At 32.4% G+C, this 24,326-nt stretch overlaps 1 protein-coding gene across 1 annotated transcript; it reads left to right on the forward strand.

Annotated features, from left to right (window-relative positions):
* LOC126815193 (kinesin-like protein KIF11-A) lies at positions 1–23,655 on the forward strand. The gene is made up of 25 exons (XM_050540752.2): positions 1–139; positions 1,572–1,799; positions 2,222–2,363; positions 2,649–2,768; positions 2,920–3,044; positions 3,686–3,776; positions 4,464–4,530; positions 4,743–4,821; positions 5,585–5,681; positions 6,228–6,323; positions 7,132–7,220; positions 7,360–7,447; positions 7,832–8,041; positions 8,379–8,586; positions 8,831–9,003; positions 9,394–9,522; positions 10,818–10,985; positions 11,481–11,558; positions 11,809–11,870; positions 12,123–12,222; positions 12,767–12,946; positions 13,307–13,526; positions 15,191–15,384; positions 17,285–17,371; positions 19,744–23,655. The coding sequence occupies exons 1-25, from the start codon at positions 81–83 to the stop codon at positions 19,891–19,893; spliced, it is 3,240 nt and encodes a 1,079-aa protein (XP_050396709.2). The 5' UTR covers positions 1–80; the 3' UTR covers positions 19,894–23,655.
* Positions 23,656–24,326: the final 671 nt, after the last annotated feature.

Raw genomic sequence — 24,326 nt, forward strand, 5'->3', positions numbered from 1 at the left:
TTTCGAAATTGACAAGTTCTGTTCCTAAATGTTGAAACTTATTTTAGTAAAGCAATAAACCCGGTTACACATTCATTAAAATGGCTTCAAAGGGTCGGTGCGAGAAAGATCAAAAGATTCAAGTTTCATTGCGATGTCGGTAAGTTGAATTTGAATTCGTCCAACCATACCAATATTAGATCAAATAGGCTAGCCTAGATCTAAATATACTGAGTAACTCACTCAGTCACTGCCCTAACCAGAAACATTCAATATCAATGATTCATGATATGATGATGCCAACCAAATATTCTATAGCCTAATATTAATAAACCCGGTATTTTAAATAGATGGGTAAAGTTTAACTGCTAGTCTATATCCGAGCATCTAATTTCTGTTTTTTGCTCTTCTTATTAAAGAGTCAAATAGTATAATCAATATTGAAAAAATAAAAATGATATTGAAAATTTCAGTCAAATTACTTTTTTCTGTAACTTATGAATGTTTGACTAGAAATACTAGTAGTCATATTGTCTCGATTGTCAAGAACCATTAGGCCTATTGGGCACGATATCGGTAACAAAGTCTCGGCAGTTCTTCAAGACAATTGTCAGTCAGTGTTTGAGTATTTTCTAAATTCAAGACACTTAAACACTGTCTTCTGAAATGATAACATACCTATCCGATGTTCTAGAGAGTTAGAATTAGATAGCAATGGGTTTGTCATGAATAAGCTTAATTAAAGGAGCTAAATGGCTCATATTTGGGACCTAGGCTAGAAATTGACACAAATGGGTCGCAACACATAAATTAATAATGTAAACTGATTTGCATTCAATTGTTTCCATTTTTACTCTTGATTTTTAAAATAGTATAAATGACGAAATGTTGGGCGAAATACGCCTGAAACCTCAATCGAATGGCCATCTCTAGATAAGAATAGGCCTATGGCATGACTGTTTGATGGAATGACTGTTTGATGGAACATGTCTAGCCTCGTTCTTTGAGTCCCTTGTTTGTTACAAATGGCGCTGAAACGCATTATGGTACACGATTTGTGTACCATTACCAATGGTAAAACATTTATTTTGCCTAAAATCTGGATCAGAAGTCCATCTTTTCCCGGTAAGGTCACAACATCCAATGTTGATTTACTTTACATGTAAATTGACAAATAATCTGTGTTTCGAAGACTTTGGATGATATTGAGTTAGAGGCTTAGCTACTTTAAGTATAAATAGTAATTATATTTTGAAGCTAGAAAAAAAGCAATAGTCAGATTTCGATCTAAGTAGTCTAAGATATAATGGAGTAGAAATAGACAAGACTCAAGAGTCATTAAGCGATCACTGTATCACATAGTCACTATATTAATTGAGGAAGCAGTTAAATCTTCAATTTGTCTCCTCATATTTTTGTATCTCCTTTGGTGTATTATAATTATCACTCATCTCACAAGGATACATTTGTTCATTTATAAGTCTTTACACTTTGGCCCATTTCGACTTTTAAAAATAAGTCCTTGATCATGACTGGTAAGTAAATCAATATATTTTTTCTTACAACAGTTTTTTTTTCATTTTTTTTTTCAGACCTTTAAACAGTATTGAAAGAAAGCAAGCATCATATTCTATTGTTGATTGTAATAAAGACAAGAAAGAAATTACTGTCAAGGAGAAACTGGGTATTAATCCACATACAAAAACATTCAATTTTGATCATGTTTTCCCACCAGCTAGTAAACAAATTGATGTTTATAATAGTATTGTTACACCAGTTGTTGATGAAGTATTACAAGGTTATAATTGTACCATCTTTGCGTAAGTTGACAATATTAGTAGTATCAAAATCTGTGAAATAGACTGTTAAAGATTATAATCTGTAATCAACATAATACAAATGATTTATTACAATAATCACATACATGTGGTGATTGACCCGTAGCATGCTTATTGTTTCGATAACACCTGATACACCTCATTTTAAAATTGATTCACTAAATGTCATGACTCGTATTGTTGTTACTATGCTGTCATCAGTTAAATCAGAACTGGATGATTTCATTTAAACTTTTGTTGATTTTTTTTATGATAATCTCAACCAGAACCAGTAGCTTATTTTATATTTGCACTTATATTTACAAACTTTTATACAAAAAATGGCAACCTGTGCAGGCGAAAAGTTATTTTCCCTTTTCGTTCGTTGAATTGTTTTCAGATTAATGGTTTGAACTATTTTGTAGATATGGACAGACTGGTACTGGTAAAACATTTACTATGGAAGGTGAGAGAAGTAATGATCCATCTATATCATGGGAAGATGATCCATTAGCTGGTATTGTACCTAGAGCTATGTATCATATATTTGAAAAACTTCAGACACAGGTTAGTAGCCTATTTAAATGCTTTAAGGACAGATGTTATCATCCAATCTGTATGAAATTTATATGCAATGCATTATACTGTATAAATTAGTAAAACAAAATTTCAACAATTTCACTAAGTTACTTACAGAGTTAAAGCCCTTGTTTCAGTTTGTAGAACCATATGAACCCTAAAACAACGGAAATTATAATCTTATTTGAACGAAATTGTCTTGTAAATGCCCTCCACCATTACCTACAAAAGAATAAATATGCTGTGTGCATATGTTTGATCTTTGTTTTTCAGGAAGTAGAATTTTCAGTGCGTGTATCATACTTAGAGTTGTATAATGAAGAGCTTTTTGATCTACTTGGTTCAACAGAAGATTCTTTAAAATTAAGAATCTATGATGATGCTACAAAAAAGGTATGAATTAATGAGCTTAGTCGAGTGTGAATATTTAATTCTTTAATCTGTAAATGATATACTCAAAATCATAAACTAGACAAATGGTATTTAACAGTACTATCTACCAGTACCAAATTACAGCTGTAAATACAATATTATACATTTCTAGGGTTCAGTAATTATTCAAGGTTTAGAAGATGTTGTTGTGAGAAATAAAAATGAAGTTTATCAGATACTAGAACGTGGTGCTTCGAGAAGACAAACAGCTGCTACATTAATGAATGCTACATCCAGGTACTGTATACATGTATATAAAACAGTTACCATACAGGGACTATTATTCCAACCCACTTATTCCGATGTGGTTTGTCCTTGTCAGTGGTTCCAGACGGAGTGCCTGACAAGGACAGCTGTCTAGCTGTTCGGATGGGATGAAAAACTGAGGTCCCGTGCACACATTGGCATGCATGTAAAAGATCCCCTGGCAGTTTGAATTTGATATAAGAGGCAAAATTTCCCTCATAGCACACTTTATAGTGTATGCTTGTCTTCATTAGCCCAGTCGGAGCAGAACAGTAGGACGTTAAACCCCATTTCATTTCATTTCCAACCCATTTTTCAATTTTCAAGGATAAGACCGACAGAACAAAGCTGACATAATGCCTGTGAAAGATTCCTGAACAGTATTAAAATCTGATTGATATTCTCTCCCATATTGTTCATGTGATTAATTATTTTAGTACCAAAATGACTGATACATTAAGATTTGAGTCCTTGATCATATCAATTTATTATTAGATAATTCATTGGGAAAATTATTTCAAAGGAAGAAAATATGGATACAGCGCTCATTTGTGTTGAAACCTTGATAAATTTTCATGTTTTTCTACATTGATTGCCAAAGTATTATTTGTATTTTATTTGTATCCTTTTAGTCGGTCTCATAGTGTATTTTCTGTGACAATACACATAAAGGAAAATACTATAGATGGTGAAGAGTTGTTAAAAACAGGAAAATTGTATTTGGTATGTAGTACAGTTTTTATTATTATTAGTTCAACACATTTAATGTAGATCAGGGGATCATGGTGGCTAAGTAAGTGGGTAAGACGCTGGCTCGCTAGCCTGAAGGTCGGGTGTTCGATCCCCGCATTGGCCAAGATTTTCCGGCGTGGTTTCCCCTTGTCAGTGATGCAGGATGGAGGACCTGACAAGGACAGCTGTCTAGTTGTGCGGATTGTACGAAAAACCGAGGTCCTGTGTACACAGTGGCGTGCACGTAAAAGATCCCTTGGCAGTTGGAATTCGATATAAGAGTAGGCCACTGCCCGGGCCAAATTTCCCTCATCGCACACTGTATGGTGTGTACCGTCTTCATTAGCCCAGTTTAGAAGCAGAACAGTAGGACATTAAACCACATTACATTTAATGTAGATCAGGATGAAATGTCTCAATGCTAAATCAGCTAAATATAGAAAAAAGGGACCACTCTACACAGTGCTTTTACTGTAGAATATAGTGAAAACAAGATGTTAATGAATTATTCAATAATTTATTAACATCTTGTTTTCACAATATACTATATTTGATATTATATACTACTCTACAACTGTTATCAGTTTACTTACTCCAACATCAACATTATTTTTTAGGTGTTTAGGGTTTTTTTAAAGTAAAATAAACACAATTTTTTTTTATAATTTTGTAAATAAGGTTGATCTGGCAGGAAGTGAGAATATTGGTAGATCTGGTGCTGTAGATAAAAGAGCAAGAGAAGCTGGTATGTTTTATATTGTTTTAAACTTGAAAACGATGTTATAAAAACATATTCTCAATTGATATTGTTGTATTATTATATGACAAACATTGGTTTTAGTTTTTACAGCTGTAAGTTTTTTTAGTCCATATTTTGAAAAATATCACTGAGTAGTTAATGCATTTTTGAGGATCTTCTTTATTTTGGTAAATATAGATATTATAAATTATTTTCAGGTAATATAAATCAGAGTTTGTTGACATTAGGAAGAGTTATAACAGCTTTAGTTGAGCATGCTCCACATATACCATACAGGTTATTACATTTGTTTACCACTTTGATAAACACGTTTTCTTTTTTATTCTTCTTAAAGATACATTATGGGAGATTAGATAAAGAGCTGGCAGTTCTCACTATAATAGTTAAATACTAGATAATGTAAAGGAATTTGCTGAAAATTGCAGTCAAATTGGTCCACTCTGAACCGAGAATTTAGCGATTGAATTTTCAGCCTAGCCCTGGTCATCATTACTAAAGTTGGTACGATAAAAAACATAGTCTCAATTATCCATTTCATGATTTAATCATGAATGAAAGTTGAGCAGCAAATCGGATCCTAATCCATTAAATATCACCGGCTAGCGATGACATCGAGAGTTGATTATGATCTGGATAAGTTAATTAATGATTAATTAATAATTTAGATAACATTTCAGGCCTAAAGAAAGACCTGCAATAGGCAGATTTATCTATTGCATAATGTATGTTTAAATGGACTAAATGTCTAAAGTAGTAACATTGCTCAAAATGTATTTGGATTGGTCAAATGATCAAACCGACAGTTGGGCTCTTAATAATCATATGATGTACTAGCACAAGTAAAGCTAAGCTGCATGTATCTAACAATTTTAAGTTAGATATTGTGTGCAAAGTGAGAGAACTGATCATATTCACAGTCCGAAACACTAGTTAAGTTAAATTCATTCTGGTAGGCGAGCAATTGGAGCAATTTGAATGCTATTTTTTGTCTATGTGTAGCTCAAATCTGTGTTTTTATAGTTATGATTGTGTTTTTCAGAGAGAGCAAACTGACAAGATTATTACAAGATTCTTTAGGTGGTCGAACTAAAACATCTATTATAGCAACTATATCACCTGCTTCATGTAATATAGATGTAAGTATCAGATTCTGTACAAAAACATCTTGATTGCATAAGATGGGAGGGATTTAGAGGCTAGAGAATGCTTGGAACTCCTCTGTTCATGATTATGACATTTAGCTTACCCCTAAATTCTAGTTAGTGGAAAATTTGCACAGCATAAGTTTGGGCATTTGAAAACTCTCAGAGGTAAAGGGAGGTAACCTGAATTTACTGGTATTACCATGGAGACTCGAATTGTATCCTTTATAGTATCTTGATCAATCATAGTAGCTGAAACAAGTTTCTTGTGTTTAAATACACACCTTATCACCAATTAGAACTGGCAGAATTGTGACGTATTTAGTTCCATTTTACTCATTCAGTCAGTGTCATTTTGTAAATCAGAATTTTTTGTACTTGTAAACTAGCAAGCCCTACTGATTCAGTGATTGTGACTTATTGTTATATCGCGTAGTGAGTCAAGTGGAAGCACATGTTCAATGTGAACATTATGTAAAATGATTTTGTTTTGTATGCTTGTTATTTGTTACACATTGAACCTTTTCTTTTTTATGCCAGGAAACTCTGAGTACATTAGACTATGCTCATAGAGCTAAGAACATCATGAACAGACCAGAAATTAACCAAAAACTGACCAAGAAAGCTTTATTACGAGTAAGTAGATCTATATAAATTGGAGATAATCGAATAATTGGCTGTAACGTTTTATCCTCGATTCCACATTAAGTTTGATAATATGTGACTGAATGTCTTTTGTTACTGTAAAATTTGCAAAATGTGGTAAATGTATAATTATTATAATTTGTATTTTCAAACATTTTTCATATGCCCACAATTAATAAATGTTGTCGTCCATCCTCAATTTCTTGTGAGTATTGGTATTATACACAGATTTGTAAGGATTGTTCATTTTGGTCATTAGGAGGAATAACGTTATCGAAATTCAAATCACTGACTAATCTCCCACCGTATTATAAATTTAGGAATGTCCCTGAACTCGGTGTAGTTAAAATTTCTTGATGAAATTGTTCATTAGGCTTTAATGAGGAAGCTTATTGAATTTCAAAATTTTCTAATCATGAATTTTGCAGCGTTATCTCTCTGGGCACATTTTGACATCCTGTGATTGTAACCATGATACACGATAAAGTCCAAAAGTGGAATTATTTTCAGAATGTTAATTTCGTAGCTATTTTTCTGAGTTATCTTCGCATAATTTACATTTTAACTGCTAAAGATTGTGAACACTAGACAATTTTTTTAGAATTTACATTTTGAAGTGTTTCTTTCTTTTTACTTGGGAAAGAGTTTTTTTTTAAAAACTTGTTATACAGGAATGATATTCAATTATTTTAGAGCTAGCCAGGAAGACTTTGCAGTTGGTGAGTATTATGGAGCCTGTCAAGTCGACTGTGTTTCGAAGAATAATTAAAAATAAACTTTTCTCTTTTTTTTTTCCCAGGAATATAATGAAGAAATTGAACGTTTAAGAAGAGATTTACAGGCAGCTAGAGAGAAAAATGGAATATTTATTGCAGAAGAAAATTATGTGTAAGTGTACAATATATTTATGGGTCTGTATTTTTCTATACCGGTATATAGAATTGAGTATGGAGAAAATGTTAAGTAGTTGGATGACACTTTTTAAATACTTATGTATAATTTATGATTCAATTTTTTCTATTATCAGTGCTATGCAAAACAAGATATTACTCCAAGAAGAAAGTATTAAAGATATGGAAGAGAAAATAGAAGCTCTGACAGAAGAAATGGCCAAGGTATAAAAGTGCTCAATCTCAATATTGGTTTATTTCAATATTTTTTTTTAATTGTATTGAAAATCAATGAGATTTGTTTTTTTTTTATATTCCAACTTGAATAGACTTGATAATTACATTTTTAAGTTCTATTAACATAATTAGTATTCACTCTTTTTTTTGATGTCCGTTTCCATCTGGAATTGGGATATGTTAATTACAAGTTATTGATATGTTTATCTCTCATACTTCTTGTTATTATGAACAGATCACCTGGTTACAATATTACGTGCTGTCTCCATTAGCGCAGTCAGTGAAGAAAAGAGGATGTTAAACCCCATTTTATTTCATTTCACATATTCCTTTTTCTGCAAATAAATGATTATAATGTGTTTTTTTTTATAGTTATCTGATTTATTTGATGATACAAAGAAGGATTTAGAACAAACTACAGAACAGTTGGTGATAACATCCCAGAATTTAGAAATTACTGCTAACAACCTGGAACATACCCAAAAAACACTGGAAGTAACAGAACAAGATCGTAATGAACAAAAATATCTAGTATCAGAACACGTTAAAACAGAAACAGTTCTTTTTTCACAAGCTCAACAGGTAGGTACAATCATTCCAGATGCCTGGCTTGTCAGCAACTTTTAAATATATCTTGGTTAGACCAAGTCAGTCCATTGTACAGGGTGCAAAAACTTAATGTAATGAATGTGTTTTTTCATTAAATAGATATGTCTATATTTTATACCACTGCAAAGCACTAGGGAGAGGGGTTTTACATAGGCTAAGCCTGTTCCCCAATCCCATTCAGATGTCCTGAATAAAAATAAACCCTCAGCATCATTGTGGCTGTTATACATAGTTATTCATCTGACAAATACATTTTTTATTAGATTTTAAAATTAAAGGTAATGTGATTAATTTTATGATATATGTATAGTTACTAGATACAGCAGAATCATCAACATCAGATGTTAGTGGTTTACATGCTAAACTAGATAGAAAACGGTCAGTTGAAAAACATAATGAAGACCATAAATCGTCCTTTCAACAAAACTTTACACAAAATATTACCAAGATGGAGCAACAGTTGGACGAATTTTTACAACAACAGAATTCATTTAAAACATCATCATCAGATCAACTTGGTAATAATTTAAATAGAAATAAAGTAAACTGTCAAAGATTCTTTTATGTGCAAGCCCCTGTTTACATGGGACCTTGTTTTTTGTTCCATCCAAATGACTAGACATTGTGCCTTGCATTTTAATAGGAACATCTATGATGTAGGAAACTACAATAAATAGTGAATCACATATTTTAAATAATCTAAATGCTATTACTACTTTGTGTCCCAAGATAGAAATACAGAACATATTTTGCGTTTTTCAGATAGTCTGTTAAAGAATAGATTAAATGAAATGAGTGGTGTTATAGATCAAGTAAATAACTTGTTTACTATTGTACAAGATGACGTTATAATTATTGATAAACATCAACAAGAGAGTAAACAACAACATGACACAACAATAGACAGTATAATGGAGTACACTACATCAACAAAGGTTTGTCATAAGTCAATTAGATATTTCTTATTGGATCATTTTGAGTCTAACATAAATGGTAAGCTTAGATAACATTTTTTCAGCATTTTATACAAAAATTGTGCAGCAGATTATAAAGGGAGGCTCGCATCAAGCATCACAGGTACAAGGAATCTAATACCATGGCTGACTAGAGGCATGCTCCACTGAAATTGTTCTTAAATTCTGTATGTTCATGTTCTCGGGTGCATTCTGACCTGATTTGTGTACACAGTACCTGATCTAGATTTATTATACTAGAAATGTTTACTCTGCATATTTTACACAGGAATTGCATTGTTGATATCTTCAAGCTCTTCTTATGATATTATAGGAAGTCATGAAATGGTAAAAGTGTGTATATTTTTTTAGGAGAAACAAGTGAGTAGTATAGAAAGTAGAAGAGACAAGATATTATTACCTACAGTAACAGGTTTACATACTGCCCTACAGACACATTGTACAGCTTTATTACAACTTGTAGATATCGTTAATAAACAGGTAAGATGGTTTTCTTAATATACCTGTTACTATACTTTGGTGATGGGCACAGCTGTTATTTTAATTTCTAGAAAGGGTGTGCCATGCACGTAATGTGTGATAAGATAAGCAAATCTGTGGTTTTGCTGTGTTGACATTAAAAGTCTGAAGATGAAAAAATAAGTATTTGAGAATCAACATATATTGACCATGTGAGGCTATTCACACATCAAATAGATTGTCCCTAAAAATCTATAATATTGTCTGTCAAGTTGACGAATTGGGTTTGACCACATGGTTTTGTGTTTGATCCGTATTCTGGCTTTAACTGAGTACTGATAGTGTTAGGTAAGATAAATAAAGCAGGAAAATACTGTAGCAAAAATATGACCTGGGTTATGAATAGTATGTTACAAAACAACGTTAATCATTGATATACACGAGGAATAGAACAATTCATTTAAAGTAGCTAAGTCTCTAACTCAATATCACCCAAAGTCTTCCACATTGAAAACACAAATTATTTGTCAATTTTACATCAACATTGAAGTTGTGATCTTACCTGGAAAAGATGGGCTTCTGATAGTGATATCCAGTATTTAAGACAAAGTAAACATTTTACCATTTGTACACGAATCGTGTACCATAACACAAGTCATGTGCACAAAAATACTATCAGTAGAGAGGCAACCCCTTTAACCAGAGAAGATAGACGAACTCCTGGTAGATTATAAACTAATTTATTCTAAACGTTTCTTCTCTAGTTAAAAGGTTGGCCTCTCTACCTATTTCATCTTCTTCCTGAACTCCTTGTGTATCACTGAGATCCCAGTTTAGATGTCCTCCAACTACTAGCCTCCAGCTACTTTAGACCTACTTTACGAGAGTTGTTGTAGTTTTCTACCACAAAAATACTATCAGTGTAGACTGGAATAACCAGACACTAGAGATTGCCATTCGATTATTATTATTACATTATTATATGTGTTGTTACCCATTAGCGATTTACTTTAACTTTAAACTCAAAGGTCTAAGTTCACTTTTATAACACATGCAATGAGGCTGGTATATACATTAGGTCTATCCCAAATCTATTTGGCATAGGGCCTACATGTAGACCTACATTTTATGATACAGACCAACCACAACAAAATTTTTACTTATCTACTTATTGAAATGTTATTACTCTGGCAATTTTATTATTATCATTGGAAAAGACTAATCAATATGTTTTTATTTTTAACAATTACCGGTATGCTTTTATTACCGTAGGATTATTTGAGAAATGAGAATGATGTTATGTGTTTTATTAACAGAGAGAAGAACAAGCTGTACTATTAGAGAAACAAACAACAAGTCTACATAATGAGTTGGAGAAACTATCTAATACAGTCAATACACATGTTACACAAACAGAACAACAAATAAACAACTTACAACAACAAACATCATCAGCAAATCAGTCTTATTCTTTACTTCAAAAGGTAAATTAAATATACAAATAAGACACACTGCACCACTGTTTTGACTAGAAGTACTGGCCAGACATAATGTTGATGGACATGTCATTTTTGGCATGATTGTAGGCTGAACATCAACAACAACCCACAGAGGCCATAACAACTTTACAGTAAAATGAAACCACAATAGATAATGGGTAAAAACCAAGTCAGTAATGTGTGTATCCACCTCTATCAGCTACATTTGAATTGGAACGTCGCTACCTGGATGAAATAAGCCTTTAAATTTTAAATGGCTGCTTGTCGTGTCCTTCTCCGCTCTTGTTACAATTGTGCTTCCAGTTGTTCTGGTACTCCTGCCTTCTTGAATTAAAGCAATGGTGTATTCTCAGTGTTCAGGTGTCAATTTTTGTATATCATTGTGTCTGTAAAATGAGGATGTAATGTATATGATATTAATAAAATGTAATGATTATCTCTTCTATATTATATATTTATGATTTGTATTATCATTAATAGACCTTGGAAAACAAATTAAAAGAAACACTTGAATTAGTTTGTCAACAGAATACTATTTTCACTGAACAAAACCAGAGGGTAAGTCTTTGAAAATATATCGGCAAGCAGAATTTGTACTTTATCAAAATTAAACAGTTTGATTTAGGGGAATTAGGAGCAGAAAAGTAACTAATGCCACACAGACATTAGGCATTCTAATTCTATATTAAATTTTCAAATAATTTTTACTGATTTTAGGTAACAGTACTAGTAGAACAGCAAATATTTTTTGAATATCAATTGTTTAATTAACAGAAAAATAAATGGAGCCAATATTTTTTTTTATCAGGTTGACAGTAGCTGTGTTGATAATTTGTGTAATAACTCAACATTCAAGGACAATGTACAAAGGTATGTTTTGCTATTTTGTTTTCATTTGATCATTTCTTTAACATTCTATTTATCAGAGCGTTTATTCTGTTCTATATAAACGAGGAAAAGGAATTCAGTTTTATTTGGATATGAATTTATATTTCTCGGATGTCACAGTTTTCAAAATATCTGTGGAGGTAGACTGTTACTTATCTATCTTACGTATGAAAATATTAAGATATTTAATTATTTTCAAACTGATAAAGTTTTGACATAATATGGTTTTTTTAGTCATACAGATAACTTAACATCACTAATCAAATCAAATGAAAGAGAATTATTAAAAGAATCTGAATCAAGTACTGGTCACATTCAAGATGATATAAATAAGGTAATTATGGAACTTTAAGGATAATTATATAACCTTAAAGGTGACATACTCTTGGAAAATAGCTTGATGTATTAAAGAGACATTTACCTATTATAGTATTTCATAACCTTTATTTAAAATTCTGGATCTATAGATTATAATGTGTTAAATTTATAAGTTTTATTAACACTTTAAATATTATCCAAAGGTTGGTAGGTGGTTTTTTTTTACATTAAATCTATGTCATCCCAGAATTAATGTCACAGGTGAATAATAATAGTGTTTTTATTTAGTCGCAGTCAGTTACAATACAAGATTATCATCAAGATACCTTTTCCAGTAAAAGTACTCTTAATCCCCACAAAAAGTGCATTAGTTTCTATTTGATTTCATGTTACTGTTTATGTGATTAAATAAAATTATTGATTGTGAAAACATTTCATACAAGCCATCACAATCACGTGTATTTTTGCAGGTTTTTTTTTTGGTAAGCTAATACCGGTACTTATTGAGATATTTGTGTATAATCTGGCATGTTGGTTTTTATGTATGTTGTTCACTTCAGGTTAAAGAAAGCTTAGAAAAGAACAGTGAACAACTTCTAACTCTTCAGGCAGATATTACTGACACAGTTACCTCCCATACACAAGCCTGGGCTGATCATAGTTGTCAAATAACGAAGAAACTAACTGATCATAAAACTACTATACAGTCATCATTACAAACACATTGTCAAAATACACAGGTAAATGATTTAGGCCCCCGTGCATTCATATCGTATCAAATATCAATTATCATATATCATCTCATCACCTCATCACCTCATCTCATCTCATCTCATCTATCATCTATCATATCATATATTACTGACTAAAGATATTTCTTATATACCAACATAGGCATTTCTGTGGTAAAATTAATATAATCACAATGAGAACTAGGATCAGGGAGAAACCTTTATTTTTATCTCAACCTTAAAATAATTATGCCATCGTCATTTAAGGACCATTTCAAGTTCTCTGCTGACTTTCTTAATTCTAGCAAAGAATCAAATTATTTAAACAACTCGTTATCAAAGGTCTTCATTATCTTCTATTTTTTCTAGCATTTAACCAGTTCATATAGTGAACAACATGAATCTGTATTAGAGAAATTTGCTCAAAATAAACAACAATGTCAACAAGATGTACAATCAATCAACAATATAATAACAGAACAATCACAGTCTATTACTGACTGTACAGCTTCCTTAACAACCAATATCAACAACAGACAAGAAGATATGTTAGAATTTATTACTGACATGAAAGTTGATGTACCTACAGGTAAATTGTAACCTGGTCAATAAATTATATTATCCTTTAACCGAGTAGGGGAACAACTGATTATATTGTTCCATGCATCTAATTCTATGTTTGTTTTCGCTTGGATTTTAAAGAGCCTTTTAGTGTAAATATTAATTGGTTATCTGTTTAAAATCAGGATTTATCTATTACTTTACTGTAATTGTCAAGAGCATTAAATGAAACTGAAATGAAAAATGCTGCCCGAAAATTATATTTCATCAGCCACCCTTTTTATACGCCCACATTTTCATGTGGACGTATATTGTCGCCGCCCCTGTTTGTCCGTCCAGATGGACATCCATCCGTCCACAATTTGTTTGTGGACACTCTACAGGTCACAATTTTCATCCGATTTCAAAGAAACTTGAAATATAGCTTTATCTCCCTAAGATCTTGGTTCCTTTCGATATTGGCATGTATCAGACCATAACTTTATTTTAAGAAAAATCTCGTTTTTAGCTTGTGGATACTCTAGAGGTCACAATTTTTATCCGATTTTGTTGAAACTTGAAATGTAAGTTTATAACCCAAAGATCTCGGTTCCTTTCGATGGTCGCGCATATTGGACCGTAACTTCCTTTCAATATCGACATGTATCATGGCCCTTGATTTTAAGAAAAATCTCGTTTTTAGGTTGTGGACACTCTAGAGGTCACAATTTTTATCCGATTTTGTTGAAACTTGAAATGTAAGTTTATAACCCATAGATCTTGGTTCCTTTCGATATTCGTGCATATCGGACCATAATTTTATAAATTATGGCCCCTGATTGTATGAAAAATCACGTTTTTAGCTTGTACCCTAAGGAATTTCGTGAAAATCGGCCCCAAAATGACAGACAAAATGGCTGCCCTCGTTCTCAAATAGCGTAAAAATATGGTACATCAAGGTTGTGGACCCAATAGAGGTCACAATTTTGATCCGATTTTGTTGAAATTGGAAATGTGAGTTTATAACCCAAAGATCTTGTTTCTTTTCGATATTGCCATATCGGATAGTAACTTCCTGAATTATGGCCCTAGATTGTACGAAAAATCGCGTTTTTAGCTTGTGGTCCTTGTAGAGGTCACAATTTTTATCTGATTTAAAAAAAAATGTGTAAATATATCACCATTACACACTAAGATCATGGATCCTTTTGATAATTGCGGATACTCGAACTTAACTTCCTGGATTATGGCCCCTTATTGTTTGAAAAATAGCATTTTTAGCTTGCGGATTCTCTAGAGATCACAATTTTTTTTCCGATTTTAAATATTTCACCATTCCACCATAATGAAGGTTGAATTTGAATTTCGGGAAAATCGAAATGAAACTGCCCAACAAAACGCCCGCTCTTTGTTCGCAAATTGTGTAAAAGTATGCAATACGAACGTTGTCGACCCTCTAGGGGTCACAATTTTTGTCCGATTCTGATGAAACTTAAATCATATCTTTATATCCCAAAGATCTCAGTCCCTTTTGATATTTGTGCATTTCAGACCATAACTTTCTGGATTATTGCCCCTGATTGTACAAAAAATCCCATTTGTTTTTAGCTTGTTCTCTATCCATCTCTTGCAAAATGTGGGCGTATCCTGCCTGGCAGCCGCTGGTTATTGGTGGTATTATATTAACAAAACAACATTCTCTTTTTTTATCAGGAACAACTCCACAAAGAAAAGAATTTGCGTATCCTAGAAATCTGTCCAAGACAGCAGCTCACAAAGACTTGATAGAAGAAATGCATAGACAGACACATCAAGATCCAATAGCCATTAATTTATCTAATTCAATGGATGCAGTACAAGAAGAAGAAACAGCAGAAGTTACATCTAGAAAATCAGATTCTTCAGAGGTAATTTAGACAACATCTTTGGAATCAATCTGAACGACAGACTCACCCTACCTGCAGAGAAGTGACTCTGACACAGTGAATAGCCATGATATCCATATGACGTTATCTAAACGTCACAGGTCATGAGGTCACATCAACAAACACCATCATTATGATCATTATCAACATTACAAGACACAATGTTACATTGTAAACAATAGCCTTCTTGCAGCCTTAGGGACTGTATAATCCGTACAGAACGTCTTATCGCTTCTTCCAATGATTTTTCACAAAAATAACATCATCTACAACTCTGACTCTAGATTTGACGTCGGCATATTGGCACTATTTTGTGCTTCGGTCGTGTCTATTTCAGATATACACAATCAATTCTATGTTTTTAGCGTGGGGATTGACTAAAAGTTAATTTATTTCAGTTCTAAACAAAAATTTAAAACTTTTACGCATTTTTTAAAAAATAGCCAAATTCTGGCTGGGATTACTGAGCAAAATGGCCATTCACTGTATACGTGCGAAAAAAAAAGCCAGCTACCATTTAATTTTCGTACGTTAGTTACGTACGCTTTGGAATGTGAGTTTCGTACACATTATTTCGTATAGAGTTATGGCCCTTGTTTTACCTTATTGAACCTTGTGAATGCCAAAGTTATCATCCGATCTTTCTGAAATTAATATGCATTATTTGGATTAGTGAAACAAAGAAGCCTATTGAATTTCAGAAATTTCCATTTATTACTTCTAGAGTTAAGGCCCTTGTTTCAGTTTATTGAACCTTGTGAACACTCTAACGCCAAAAGTTATCACCTGATCTTTGTGAAATTTATATTATATGCATGATTTAAATTAGTGAAACGAAGAAGCCTATTGAATTTCAGCAATTTACAATAATTACTTCTAGAGTTATGGCCCTTATTTCACTTTGTTAAACCTTGTTAATGCTCGATTGATGAAAGTTATCATCCGATATGTATGAAATTTATATGCATCATTTAAATTTGTGAAACAGTGGTCTATTGAATTTCAGCAATTTCTGTCAATAATTTCTAGTAAGAACCTTGTGAACCCTCAAACGACGAAAATTATAATGTCATCTGTATGAAATTGTCTTATAATATAAATGCCCCTAATTGCCTACAAAAGAATAAATGACAAGCCTTGCCGACAATTAAGCTGCTGTGGGCGTATGTTTTGTTGCCTGGCAACCTATCTTTTAAGCCCACAAGGAAATAAGATATGTTGTTGTTGCCCCTATTCGTACGTTCATCATATGTGCATTATTTGAAGTAGTAAAACATAGAAAACAATCAAATTTCAACAATATTTGCTAATTAATTTTACAGTTAAGGCCCTTGTTTCACTTAGTAGAACCTCATGAGCATTATCATCCGATCTGTATAAAATTCATGTGCATTATTCAAATAGTAAATGAAGCCTATCGGATTTCATCTATTTCCATTTATCACTTCTGGAGGTGTGACTCTTGTTTCACTTCATAAAACCTTGTGAATGCTCAAATGACAAAAGTTATCATATGATCTGCATGAAATTCTTGTTAATTTGTTCTGGTGTTATGGCCCTTGTTTCACTTTGTAGAACCTTGTGATGTCGTCCGATCTGTATGGAATTTAAAATAAAATGCATTCTTAGTAAAATGAAGAAACCTATGGAATATCTACAATTTCTTTTTATAAGACCCTTGTTTCACTTTGTAGTACCTTATGAATGCTCAAAAGACGAAAGTTTTCATCCAATCTGTATTAAATTGATATTAATGTATTGTAAGCGCTCCCATTACCCTTAAAAAAAAATATGAGACAACCATCGTCGACTGCACGAACGATTTAGCTGCTGTGGGCGTATGTTTCATTGCCTGGTAATAAATATATTTATTTTTTAACAGTACAATGATACAGCTAGTGATGCTGGTAGTGATGTATCGTCTACATCTGGTATATCAACAACTAGTAATACTAGTAACAGAAGTAAAGTAAGTGTAATAATAATGTCTACCTACTTTTTATACGCCCACTTTGAAATATGGTCATATATTGCTCCATGATCATGAAATGGATAATCGAGACTATGTTATTTATCATACTGACTTTAGTAATGATGACCGAGACTTAGGACGAAAATTTAATCTCTAAATTCTCGGTTCAGAGTGAATCAATTGACTGAAATGTTCAACAAATTCCCTTTACATTATCGGGGTTTTTTAATTATTATAGTGAGAACTGCCAGCTCTTTATCTAATCTCCCATAATGTATCTTTAAAGTCAAGAGATGAGTAAGCATATTGATTTTCAACAATTTCCGATAATTACTGCTAGAGTTTACCCTTGATCATTTTCTAAAAAATCGTGTGGACACACTAGAGGCTGAAGTTAATATCCAATTGACTTTAAATTTATACAGACTGTTAAAGATCACAAGAAGAAGAATCCTATTGATTTTCACCGAATTCCGATAATTACTGCCAGAGTTATGGACCTTTATTACTTTGAAAAATGTTTTGGATGCTCTAGACGCTAAAGTTAATATCCGATTGACTTCAAATATATGCACAGTGTTTACAGTCATGAGACGAAGAAGCCTGTTGATTTTCAACGATTTCCAATAATTACTGCCAGAGTTATGGCCCTTGATCACTTTGAAAAATCATGTGGACACTCTAGGCACAAAAGTTAACATCCGATCGACTTCCAGAGTTATGATCCTTGATCACTTGAAATCTTATTGAAGTTCTAGAAGCTAAAGTTAATATAAATTTTTACAGTGTTTATAATACAATCGAAACAAATTCAAATGATTTCTGATGATTACTTAATTTTAGTGAGTTGTAAATGTTTCCATTACTTACAAAAGAAAAAATATGTCAAAACCCTTGTCTGCCCAGGTGACTTAGCTGCTAAGGGTGTATGTTTTGTTGATTGGCAACCTATCTTTATCAAATATCATATAAGTAAAAGCAGGATTTTTTTTTTTCAATTCTGTATTAATACTGTCACAAAGTAAATAATGGTATCGCTAATGCTGCATGATACGTCAACATTCCTGCTTTAAAGGACAATATTGGTGCCAGTCATTATTATATATGTGATAGAACTGGTTAAACACATTCCAAATATTATTTTATCACAGAGATCATTGCTACGATAGCTGTGGAATCAATGTTTCAGCAATCGGAAGTGACGAACAAAAAAAGGAAAACACGAGTTATCCTTCTATATAACTGATTGAAGTGACGGGTGATAACAGGTACATCTAGATGAACTTTCTCGGCCAACACAGGGATCGAACCCCTGACCTAGTTAGTGAGTCAGTGTCTTATGCACTGAACCACCATGTCTACCTCCTGAGTTATAGACAGGTTTATCCAGGCACATTGTAATTGCTATTTAAGCCGGTTGTATCTACTTTAATGCTATGTAAATATCCACTAGTCATAGAAATTTCTTCAAACATTTCTAAAAAAAACTGCACCCCATTTCAAAAGGCCACTTTATACATTTCTCGTTTTGATCATTGTTATGTAAAATTATTTTTTTTCTCCCCCAGATGTGTGTACATTTGCATTTGAGTTAGACCATATAAGGACTTGTGAATTTTTCTTGTTTGTCATTAGTACTATACATGTAGTATAGTACATCACTGTACCATACCATATGGAATTCAGCCTGTTATAATATTACAGGAAGGAAATGATAATCATCTTTCACACATATGATAGTTCTCACGATTTCATGACTGACTATTATCATACAATCCGATGCTATTATTAATATAATGATCAGGAGGTTTAGTGAGTAATAATACCACTGTAATATATACAAATAAGTTATAACTTAATCACTGTATAGTGTCATTGTCTTTTCATATGTAACATATATGCTTATTAATATTATGACCTTTGTTATTATTTTATGTATTCAAAAATTATTTGAGTAATTGGATCACATGTTCTTGGGGGTTTTTGTGTGCAATATGTAAGCTTATTATTGTATTTATAAGAAATCTTATGTCATATATTTTGCTTCTCCTTATGAATGACCAAAAGTTTAAAATAATAACACTATCAGTATGCTGGTAGCATGGGGAAAGGGCAATAACACTATAACCTACAATTGATGTGTGAATCATAATTTCTATAGGTGTTCTATAAAATAAATCTCTGGAACTCTAACCTGCAGAAATAAATCAATGTAAATTTGATGTATCTCTGACCTATACAGTGTTTACAAGATTTATTTTCATCCATAGTTTGTGTACAAAATTGCTGCATAGATGGACAGGTGTGACAACAATATAGTCGTTAGATCTGCAAGAAATATTTATATTGTAAAATCTTTATTATTACAGATGTCAGAAAGTAAAGAAAATCGCACCAGAACCGGAATGAAACCCCCAACAAAGATGGTGAAAAAATCTACAAAACCAAACAAAACACCCACAAAAACTACAACTCCAAAAACTAAATTACCATTACGTAGTAATAATACACCAGCTTAATTAAGTTGATTAGTTTTATATATTTTATTGTAATATAATCTAAAGTTCTATTTTATTATTTGTTTTTTATATTTTAGTTGATAAACATGTAAAATATTGAATACTTTACCAATTTGTTATAGGAAATACGTTCTCACAATATTCAATAGAAAAGAAAAATAAAGCGAAATTTAATAGAAGTCTAAAATACATTATAGAAATGTATTAGTTTCACATTAGTTCCAGTCATATTGGGTGACACTTATTGGAATAAATAACAAATATTTTAAACTTAAGAGTTACTAATCATATTAGGAAATGAATCATTATGGCCAGCACACACCAACAATTAGATGTCCAGGATTTTCCATTACCGACAAATAATCAGTGGTCTGCAATAATACAATATTACTACAAAAGTTTGTTCCAAATGCACCTTTCTACAACAGAAATAATTGAGTGATTGAAGGAGGCCTATAAATCTCTATATATGTGTATAATTTTTATACGCCCACATTTTGATGTGGACGTATATTGTCGTCGCCCCTGTCCGTCCATCCATCCACAATTTGTTTGTGGACACTCTACAGGTCACAATTCTTATCCGTTTTTGACGAAACTTGAAATATAGGTTTATCTGCAAAAGATCTCGGTTCCTTTCGATATTGGCATGTATCGGATTGAAACTTCATGGATTATGGCCCCTGTTTGTACGAAAAGTCACGTTTTTAGCTTGTGGACACTATAGAAGTCACAATTTTTATCCGATTTTGTTGAAACTTGAAATATAAGTTTATAAACCAAAGATCTTGGTTCTTTTCGATATTCGCGCATATCGGACCGTAACTTCCTGAATTATGGCCCCTGATTGTACGTAAAATCGCGTTTTTAGCTTGTGGACCCTATAGAGGTCATAATTTTTATCCGATTTAAAAAACGTATTATTATATCACCGTAACACCATAAGGACGGATGAGTTCGAATTTCGTGAAAATTGGCCCAAAATTGACAGACAAAATGGCCGCCGTTCGTTCTCAAATAGCGTAAAAATATGGTATATCAAGGTTGTGAACCCTATAGAGGTCACAATTTTTATCCGATTTTGTTGAAACTTGAAAAGTAAGTTTATAACCCAAAGATCTTGGTTCCTTTCGATATTCGCCCATATCGGACCGCAACTTCCTGAATTGGGGCCCCTGATTGTACGAAAAATTGAGTTTTAGCTTGTGGACCCTATAGAGGTCATAATTTTTATCCGATTTAAAAAAACGTATTATTATTATATCACCGTTACACCCTAAGGATGGCTGAGTTCGAATTTCGTGTAAATCGGCCCAAAATTGACAGACAAAATGGCCGCTGTTCGTTCTCAAATAGCCTAAAAATATGGTATATCAAGGTTGTTGAGTGTGGACCCTATAGAGTCACAATTTTTATCCGATTTTGTTGAAACTTGAAATGTAATTTTATAACACAAAGATCTTGGTTCCTTTCGATATTTGTGCATATCGAATTGCAATTTCCTGAATTATGGCCCTTGATTGTAGGAAAAATCACTTTCTTTTTAGCTTGTTCATCTGTCCATCTCTCGAAAGTGTGTGTGTGTTAAATGCCCAACAGATATCACTGATGATAGGACAAATAATACTTGATGTACCCAGCTCATGTCTTAAAAGCTAAATGGTGTCAATGATTTGGCATTTAGTAATTGATTTGAAAATACACAGGATACTATGGAATACAATTAATTTTATTACTCATGTAATAAAGAGCAATTATATTTCATAATAATACCTGCTGACTGTTTTATGACCATTAGTCAACATAAAGTCATATGACACCCATACAGAAATTAGTTTGTGGGGATTAACAGGAAGTAAGGATATTTATATCTTTATTATGAATGAGTAATGTATTTTTGTATTTTAAACAAGCCTGTTGTTATAATATATTTTATTATACATTCACATCTGTATAGTCATACATTTATCCTATACAATCTGTTATATATTCAATTTATTATTGGCTACTTCCCCTTTAGTTTATGGTCAGATTACTTAAAAATGGAAAATAGTATTTATCAAAATATGGTATAGAAAATATGAAATGTTTTTGGAAGATTTCCATCACCAATAAAGAGACAGGAATGGGGTTAATGCTCACTTGACACAAACTAGTTCAATTCTGTCAGATTTGTTAAAAATTGAAAATATGGTATAGAAAATATTATTGAATGTTTTTGGAAGATTTCCATCACCAACAAAGAGAGAGGAATGTGGTTAACACTCACTTAACATATGGGACTAACATATGGTTCATTTTTTTTTGGTGGAATTAGGTGGCCGAATGGTTAACGAGTGCGCTTTGGATCAGAAATTTTGTCAATGAGTCAAGTGGCATGGTTTCGATTCCCCGCTTGTACATGACAAGGAGTAGGGTCATCTGTCCAACCTTGTGGGTTTTCCCTGGGTCCTCCCACTGCTAAAGACCTCTACGCGCAAGCAAATTATTGACATAAATGACCTAGTCCCGAAATAACCTAGTTTGTATCAAGTGAACGTTAAACCCCAATTCTCTCTCTCTATCTCAATTTTATTTCAATAATTTGCTTGATTTTAGGGGATCTCCAACAAAGTAATCAGATTCATTTCCAAGAAGTGGCCCTGTCACTCCCTCATGTACTTTATGATGGAATGGAACAGCCCTAAATATAATGTAAGACTGTTTATATTACATACCTAGTAGTATCGATATTTAATATAGATTTATTGTGCCATAACACAATATACTTTAAAGTTTTAATATATAAACCATATTGAATAGTTTATTTCATTCAATCATGTTTGACATATTTTAATCAATTGTACATGTATATATTTTATAGCCCTTAATAATTGAAAAGCACCATCCAAACAGGTCATCTTCATCTTGTAAACCTTCCTGGGTTTAATATCAAGTCTATATTAACTAATCTTGCTTACAAAGATGCATTATGTAAGATGAAGATAAAAAACTGGACGTTCTTGCTTATAATAGTTCACACTGTTCTCTAAGCAAAGTTATAACTGTTTGATTCTTGGCCTTGATTGTCCATTTTGTCGTAAAACTTTTAAATCTCATGGATGTTTTAATCCATTTAAATCTCTGCCATGCGATGATCCAGAGTTGATTTTTGGCTTGTCATGTTAATACATGTCAAAATAATAATTTATGTAGCATTTGAAGCCAAAAGAAAACCCTGCAAGGAGCAGTTTTAGCTCTTACATAATGCATGTTTACAACAAATAGTAAAAAACGAACAATGAATTAATGTTTGATTTGTTAAATCATCTTATATTATTTTTCTAGCCCTTCAGCCCAGATTCTAGTCCAAAGCTAGTTCAAATGATCCATCTTTAAAGATATATTCCTTTGATATGCAATACCCTACTTTCATAATCATTTTGAGAAATTATATCTAAGCTACAGGGAACACTATTAAGTTCTGGATATGTACTGCTATTACCTAGAACTATATTGTCTCTGCTCCCTCTACACAGCTATGGTCTGGGAACATTGGTCTTTAAGTCATCAATTGATTCAGAATGCCATAACAAGCAAATTAACCTTGAAGGAATATATCTTTAAATAATAAGTGTGTTTTCATGAATAAAGCCTAGTTATTTATTGATTACTATATTTCTGATACTGTCTTGTCTATTCCTATTCAACTTTTTCTTGTTCTTGTATTACTCACCATGTCAATACTTCATTGAAATTATTAAATATTTAGTTAATTCAAAATATGTTTTCTTTTTCTTTTTAAATATTTCCTGGCAGAAATGTTTTTAAAAGTATGAATAGTTACATTTTCCATGCAAAATTATATTGGGCACCATTTTCCTGCTAATACAGAGCATTGATATGCGATTAATGCAGTTGCCCTTTTGTTCGCTCCAGCCACACTCATTTGTCCGTTCTCTAGAATTAGTGTAATTGTTTAAGCTACAATTTTCAATGAATCTTTCTCAAAACTTGGAATAATGATGCTTATGGGTAGACAACAATTGGGATTGACTATGATCGTAAACATTATTTTTGTTCTCGAGTTATGGCCATTTAATTAGCATAATTCTTCTTGTCCGCTCTGTTGAGGACACAATGTTTTTCAAACCTTAGAATAATGATGGCAAATGCTAATTGTTGGCCAGCTAGAGAGGTTCGGAATTTGGGGAATAGTAACCCTGTTAAGAGGGGTAAACGTAAATTGAAACCAAGTTCAGTTTTCTAAAAAAGGGTTAGGGTTAGTATTCCCCAAAATATTCATTTATATAAAGTGGCCATTGTGGTTTCTGGAAATTCCTGAACCTCCCCGACCTGCCTACATTTAGCATCTCCTCCTATGGTAAAATTATAATTGGGATTGAATTTAAACACAATTGGGTTTTTTTGTTCCGTAGTTATGACCCTTTAAT

Source organism: Patella vulgata, chromosome 3 (assembly GCF_932274485.2).
Source record: "Patella vulgata chromosome 3, xgPatVulg1.2, whole genome shotgun sequence".
Taxonomy (NCBI): domain Eukaryota; kingdom Metazoa; phylum Mollusca; class Gastropoda; family Patellidae; genus Patella; species Patella vulgata.